The sequence below is a fragment of the Panulirus ornatus genome, chromosome 4 (assembly GCF_036320965.1).
Source record: "Panulirus ornatus isolate Po-2019 chromosome 4, ASM3632096v1, whole genome shotgun sequence".
Classification (NCBI taxonomy): Eukaryota; Metazoa; Arthropoda; class Malacostraca; order Decapoda; family Palinuridae; genus Panulirus; species Panulirus ornatus.
In genome coordinates this window covers 90,069,109-90,077,228 of record NC_092227.1, presented here as the reverse complement: position 1 = coordinate 90,077,228, position 8,120 = coordinate 90,069,109, and the positions used below count along the sequence as shown (strand labels likewise).

Here is an 8,120-nt window from a genome sequence, read left to right as displayed (position 1 = left end):
TTTGTTCTCACCTTTTTCCATTTTGTACTCAGTCTCTCCTGGTACTTCCTCACACGTCTCCTTCCGTAGCTCACTTACTCTCATCGCTCTCTTCACCCCAACATTCTCTCTTCTTTTCTGAAAACCTCTACAAATCTTCACCTTCGCCTCCACAAGATAATGATCAGACATCCCTCCAGTTGCACCTCTCAGCATATTAACATCCAAAAGTCTCTCTTGTATTTTAACTCTCTAAAAGGGGAAACAGAACGGGTCATGCGAGGAGTGGTCATCCTCCTAGAAGACTCAGACTGGGGTGTTTAAATGTGTGTGGATGTAACCAATATGAGAGAGAAAAAATGAGATATAGGTAGTATGTTGAGGAAAGGAACCTGGATGTTTTGGCTCTGAGTGAAACGAAGCTCAAGGGTAAACGGGAAGAGTGGTTTGGGAATGTCTTGGGAGTAAAGTCATGGGTTGGTGAAAGGACACGAGCAAAGGAAGGAGTAGCCACATTCGTTCACACTCAGTCTCTAGCTGTCATGCATAATGCACCGAAACCACATCTCCCTTTCCACATCCAGGCCCCACAAAACTTTCCATGATTTACCTCAGACGCTTCACATGCCCTGGTTCAATACATTGACAGCAGGTCCACCCCGGTATACCACATCGTTCCAATTCACTCCATTCCTTGCTCGCCTTTCACTCTCCTGTATGTTCAGGTCTCAATCGCTCAAAATCTTTTTCACTCTATCTTTCCACCTCCAATTTGGTTTCCCATTTCTCCTCGTTCCCTCCTACTCTGACATATATGTCTTCTTTGTCAAGCTTTCCTCACTCATCAACCAACATTGTTTTTGACGAAATCATTATGAAAATATACTTCATTCCTCGTGGATCCAGTACCAGGCTAATATGTACGCAAGTAGTCCATTATCTGCGGGCACCCATGACCGATCGAGGAACTGAAACATTTTTGTTGACCAATTTGCTGTTTGTTGATCTTTACTTAAATTGTCGTTCTATTAAACTATTGTTTACCTAATGTCGTCACTAACATACGAGAGAATTTTACTCCATGAGAAATGTATCGTAAAAAACTTCTCTTAACAACCCTGCAAATCATAGACGTTAGTTGTTAGCTAATAACACGCTCCAACATGGCCTTCCCTGACGCCTGTCCTATACGCAAACTTTTCTATCCAGTTCGTTGATCACATAATATATCGTCTTAACAACGATTTGAAGATGATCAAGGAATTATAAGAGATGACAATGTTATTAATCCATTAATAATGGATAAGATACGTGGGCAGTTCAGAGGGTTGCAGGTTTAGTTGGCTATAGTCTGTAATTGTGTTCATATGCATGCAAGTTGATCATGACACAATACGTTACGTAATAATACAATTACATACGAAAAATTCAGAACCCAAATATGGAAGATGCAACATAGGCTGGCGGCCTGACCAAACGGTGCTAACAACTAAAGTGTTGCATCAGAAGATTTCGGTTTAAAGGGCTTTGTACACCGCTAGACTTTATCAGAGGGGGAATAAATGAACGAAGAAAAGTCCCATAATTCACCTTTTATATCAAAACTAAAAGTAACTATACTGAACCATACTTAACTAGTGTTGACACTTAGTAAAGTAATTCATCGTTCTGTTTCACACATAACATTTACAACCATAAACATCATGAAATTATTCGAATGTTGATCTATTCGTACACATTGTAGTCGTCTCGACGTTCGAACAAACGAGGTTGAACTTTATTATTATATTGTTCCATATATCCCGTTATGCTGTCTGCACTGCCTCACGTTTTGCTTTACAAGAAAATTCGATGTTTCGCCATAAAGTTTATGCCGAGCGTAGAATGTTGTAGAGAAAAGGAAACAATTCTAATAATGTCGGCGATCGAGGCCCCTTTCGTCTACCTCGTTAATGCGCTTAATCCGGGCCTTAATCCTACACCCTCTACCTACCCATCCTCTATGAAATCCCTCTAACGCCTACCTCGATCCACAGTCTTACTCATCCAAGAAATACGGGAATATTTGATATAAATAATTAGTAAAGCTACATGAAGATGCCTAATTACAGCTTAATGAGAAAGGACATAAACTTGTAATATTTGCGCGACTGGACGCGAAGTTTAAAGCCTATAAAATCGATCTCAGGTACAGTAGGCAAGTCGGCCAAGAGTGATGTTAGCGACACCTGGCAACCCACACGCTGGAGTTGCCGGCACAAACCTTGCAAGAGGAACATTTTCATATGATCTGTATTAATTAGTCAATATAGAAATAAAGACAATTTATACAAAACCCTTTTAATTGAAAGAAAATTAAGTATCATGTAAATAAGCTAAAGATCCCAAGGGGATATTTATATGGAAATATTTTGTATGGTAAATGATGGGTAGTTTTACTAGTGGCAACATTGGGTGGAGGTGGGTCGCGTTTACTCGGTACAAAGCAAGGCAGTGTTGGTGGCCGCTACGCGTTGTGTTTACTCTCGTTTGGGCTGGTTTTCTAAATTGATCGATTACAAGACAAAGGTTAGCAAGAATATAAGTGAATAGTTAATATAAATGTAAACAGTAGAGGACAGGGAGTGTTGTAGAAGGAACTGTCATAGTGTGTAAAGAGACGTGAGGACTGAGGATGCAGTAGGCTTGTGACGCGCCGCCGACCCCGACTCAGTGGAACCTCGTTAGTACAAACTTTGCTCTGTATAGTCCGATTTGAAAATGAAAACTTGTGTTGTGCTTTGTGTTGCCCAGTGATATCAGAACCATTATATTTTTTGTGACTGTGACATTTTATTAGTTAAGGAACAGCATTGTAGATGTGAACCCATATCAATTAAATACATAAGGGCTACGGGCAACAATCCATTATGTCGAATTCTGCAGGCGAAATGGCGAAGGGTGATGCTCAGGCTTGTGAAATGGCCAGAGGCGTGGCACAGCCCTATGACATCCCACGGAGTGACCACCCACCCTTTGATATGACCAGGTATGTGTCACAGTCGTCAGACATGGTCAGGGGGACATACCAGACCTTCGACATGGGCAAGGGTGCTCACCAGCCTTATGAAATGCCGAGGGGCGTCGCACATCCATTTGAAATGGCTAGAGGCGTAGCGTCACCGTTTGAAATGCCCAGAACTGTTCCGCAGACGTTCGAAATGTCCAGGGGTGTTCACCAGTCGTTTGACATACCCCGGGGTGTTGCTCAGCAATATGACATGACCAGAGGTGTCGCTCAGCCATTTGAAATGCCAAGAGGTAATACACCGTACGACATGGCCAGAGTACCTCAGAATTACGACATGGCGAGAGGCAACGAAACCTACGACATGCCCCGGACGCAGCCGTACGAGATGGCGAGAGGCGGGGTGCAGCAGCCGATTGACATGGCTCGCGGCGGTCTGGAGCTAGTTCATCCTTACGACTACGCCAAGGGCTACCACCAGCAGCAGCAGCAGTGCTCTGAGCCCCACTCCGCCACCGCCCCGCCCAAGACAGACGCACCACAGCCCATGGCTGATACCCACCATGGGCTGGAGGTACCCATGGAGATGCCTAAGACTGCCCCGCAGCCGACCGTAAAGTCAAAGGGCGGTAACCAGAAGGGAGGGAGTCATCCTTTTGATTTCGCCAAGGGTTACGCCCAGCAGCTGGAGATGGCCAAGCGAGCGGCCCAGAGTGCAATACAGGCCAAGGTCCAGGCTCAGAAGGCGAGGCTGGAAGCTGAACAAGCAGAAAAAGCAAAGAGAGAGGCGGAGGACGCAGACAGGGCCAAGCGGGAGGCAGAGGTAGAAAAAGCCAAAGTAGCAACCCAGCCGTCCGAGATCCTTAAGCTTTATGCTCAACAATTAGAAATGATGAAGAATGCCGCCAAACCTTCTGAAATCGCGAAGATGTATGCCAGGCAGCTTGAGACGGCAAAACATAATACATCCAGATCAGCGAAGAGCAGGAAGTCGGGGCCATACACGGAGCGAGGAAGACGAGGGAAGACGCCAGCCCCTTCTGGTGATACAGCCCCACAGTCCTCGGAGGGTCGATCATGCCAAAGTGGTGTACAGTCTAATGGCAGACCTGAGGACGTGGACTCGGATGATAGTGACGACAGGCAATCTGAGGAAAGTAAGGGAGATCCTCCACCGTTTGAGATGGCAAAATACCTCGCTCAGTTATCTAAAATGAAAACTGGCGCTACGTCATCCGAGAAGGACGTCTCTGAGGTTGAGGAAGAAGGAGACATGGAACATCAGGAACCTGATACACTCAAGGGTGATCTGCCTCCCTCGGCCACAGAAGCAGCAAAAGCTCTGGCACTTCCTTTCCCATTGGAATTAATAAAAAATTTGGGTTTGCCTTTCGGAATGGGAGTGTCGGCAGTTGGAGGCGCCAGAGCCAAGCGTGACAGGCAGGAACTGACTATAGCCAACAAAGCTAAACTAATCGAGCAGGTGGAGGCCAGAGGCGCTAAGAAGAAAGCAGATATAGCGAGAGAGTGGGGCCTGAGACCGTCTACACTCTCCACCATAATGAAGAACAAAGACAGAATCATGACACAGTTTAAGTCACAAAGATACGCAGCTGGACGCAGACGCATGCGTACAGCAGCTTACCCAGACGTGGAGGAGGCCCTTTTGACGTGGTTCAGGTATGCCAGGGCAGCCAACATACCCATCACGGGCCCCATCCTGCAGGGCATGGGTGTCACCTTGGCTCAGGAACTGGGTCACCCAGAGTTTTCATGCAGTGTTGGATGGCTAGATCGTTTTAAAGCTCGACACGGACTCTCGTTTAATCCTAAGAACAGTCAAGAAATGGGAGGCGGCACCTTCAACGAACCGCCAGACCGACAGCCTACCCCCCTGCCGCCTGCCCCAGCAGAGCCTGGCTCAGATTCAGAAAATTCCCCCACTTCATGGTTCCCTCCCTCGATGCCCGCAGTCGAAACGGCCGCTTTAGAGGCCGTGGACGGTTCTTCAGGGGCGTGGCTGTCTGGTCCTGTGCCTAACCTCGGCGCTGCCTCCGCCGCAGAAACACAAGAGCAACTAAACAAGTTGTTTCCAATAGGTGCCATAGAGCCTCCTGCCCCGCCCTCTGAAGACCTTACGAGTACTTGGTTGTACGACACAGTTCCTTCGCTGTTAAGGCACAACAAACCTCGAGATATTTTCAGTGCTAGCGAGGCAGCTCTATTCTACAACCTCCTGCCAGACAGATCTCTAACTATGAAGGAAGAAGAGGGCCACAGGTGGGCGTGGGTTAAGGAAAGACTTACACTGATGGTCGCTGTGAACATGGACGGCAGTGAAAAGCTTCCCTTGTTAGTCATTGGCCAGATGAAAGACCCAAAAGCCTCGCGTAACGTGGAAACACTACCCTTGCCTTATGAAGCCAATGATTCAGCCATGATGACGTCCACTATTTTCGAGGGCTGGGTGCGGCAGCTGGATGAGCAATATCAAAATCTAAATAGAAACATTGTTGTTTTAGTTGACACTTGCTCAGCGCACCCAAACTTAGAAAGCCTAAGTAATGTTCAGCTTACATTCCTTCCACCAGATACTACCTCAAAGCTACAGCCAGTTGAACAAGGTGTTATTCAGAACTTGAAAACCTTCTACCGTCGCTCTGTGTTGGAGAGGCTGATAGAATGTCGCGAGAGAGGACGGGAGTACGATGTAACATTGTTGGAAGCTTTGGAGTTACTGCAGACGGCATGGAAGCAGATCAAGCCAGAGCTTGTCGTGAACAGTTTTAAGCAGGCGGGTCTGGAGCAGCTGCTGGACCCGGATGAGACGGAGCAGCTGGGTGTGGAGGACGAGCATGCCCTCCTAGAACGAGCCAGGCGCTCGGGCATCGACATCCCGGGAGAAGTCACTTTCGAGTCCTACCTCAATATTGACAGTCGGGTGCAGACCAAGATGGAGCAGGGCGAGGATGGCTCCATGGACGCGGAGCACACGCTGGCGGAGGAGTTGGAGGCGGGTAATGGAGGTGGTTCTACTATCCCCAGTGAGGCCATGCAAGCCCTAGCAACCTTGCGCAAGTTCATACAGGAACAAAGAGGTCCAAACCACTTTTTGAACCCCCTGGCAGAGATGGAGGGGTGGGTGGCGAGGCATATTGTTAAACCAGAGGTGTCCTTCGTCTCGGAGTGAACCACACAGGCACAACCATGGACAAGAAAGGACTCGGCCCTATTTAGGGCCGTTATGACACCACGTGAGATGCGTCCCCGTCGCGGTGTCGGTAATACGCGGTACGCCTGAGGTGCCCGTAGCTGAATCTCACCAAGACAATGATGATACGAGGCTACAGCCACGCCTGCCTCTCTGAGCTCCATTATATTTTGACATCAATATTATTGTATGGCAGTAGGTCACGTTGGTGCACGTGATCTACATTATATGCATAAAACCACGAGGAAAATGAAACACGATGTTTCCAAGTGCACTTTCGTGTAATGATCACATGGTCATGGGTCATACAAGAATGAAGACTCAGAACGACGTCAGTAAAAGAGGCGGAGATAAGTCACTGTTGTTACAGGTGTTTGTGATGCTGGGGGTCTGGCAGCGTGTACGTCACAATATATACAATTTGGACAAGGGAAACGTTTGCATATTTTTCCCTACATCAAAGCTATCTGGTTTATATTGACCTTTACTGATGTTTACGTTACATTTCTCATTGAATACTCAAAGAATGGTAACATGAACATGAAGGTCAATATAAATTTATGAGGTGGATAGTTTTGTTGTAAGCGAAATGTGTATACGGTCACCCATCTTGACCATATAATAAATAGTATGACAGGCAGGAGCATTGCCAGACCCCAGACCACACACACGTGTCCCAGCGGCGTCCTAACTCGGCCTCTCATACATGTACTGACTCGTGTAAGTACACCGTCGTCAGGTTGTACATCTCACTCCTGCATCTGCCCTAACGATGTACTCTACATGAACTACACTGAGAACTTACCGATGTACTTACACGAACTACACAGAACTTACCGATGTACTTACACGAACTACACTGAGAACTTACCGATGTACTTACACGAACTACACTGGGAACTTACCGATGTTTTTACACGAACTACACTGGGAACTTACCGATGTACTTACACGAACTACACTGGGAACTTACCGATGTACTTACACGAACTACACTGAGAACTTACCGATGTACTTACACGAACTACACTGGGAACTTACCGATGTACTTACACGAACTACACTGGGAACTTACCGATGTACTTACACGAACTACACTGGGAACTTACCGATGTACTTACACGAACTACACTGAGAACTTACCGTTTCATTTTTCTTCACACGTGGTTATTAGCAAATGCCAGATCAACGCATATTACTGTGTCCTCACTCCAGCATATATATATATATATATATATATATATATATATATATATATATATATATATATATATATATACATAAAGGACAACCAAAAATCTAGAATACATTTCCTATCAGAAAATGTAAGACCTTTCGAATGCACACTGAAGTTATGTAAATAGAATTTATGTTTTGTATAAAGAGGAAAATCGAGAGATAATGTTATGGATTTGAATATTAAGAAGAGTATGTCCCTGAAACGTATAGTATCATTTGTATGATATATTTACCAAACTGAACATGACCATTATTGTACACAAAGGGTTAAACTCTTGAGCAGAGTTTTCCATGGTGTATGTAATTGCCAATTAAATGCTAGAATTGAACTTACACTTTTTCTGACCTGTTACAGTGAATTTCTTCGTGATTTGATGAAAATTCTTAAAGATGGTAAGACACGAGTCCAGCTAGAGATGACTGTCTGGTAAGTTTAAGTTTGGTGACATGACTCAGTTTAGGTGTTGGGCTTTACATTATAATGCAAGAGAAACTAAACAAAGACACTTACCGATATGTAATGTTACTCCACAAACATCACTCGTCCTGCATGACACTCGTCACTACACACTACACAGCCACATCATACCCTCCAAGCATACAGTTATTTTGTATAGTGTTCCATACTTAGACATTAAGCTTTCATTCCATGTGGGCATATTTTATGACATATAAAATTAGAGA

The 8,120-nt window shown here is 45.5% G+C and overlaps 1 protein-coding gene across 1 annotated transcript; it reads left to right on the top strand.

Moving 5' to 3' along the window:
• The first annotated feature begins 2,488 nt into the window (after positions 1–2,488).
• LOC139746264 (uncharacterized) lies at positions 2,489–7,765 on the top strand. Its single transcript, XM_071657305.1, has one exon. It carries the CDS (start codon positions 2,889–2,891, stop codon positions 6,174–6,176), a length of 3,288 nt encoding a protein of 1,095 aa, XP_071513406.1. The 5' UTR covers positions 2,489–2,888; the 3' UTR covers positions 6,177–7,765.
• Positions 7,766–8,120: the final 355 nt, after the last annotated feature.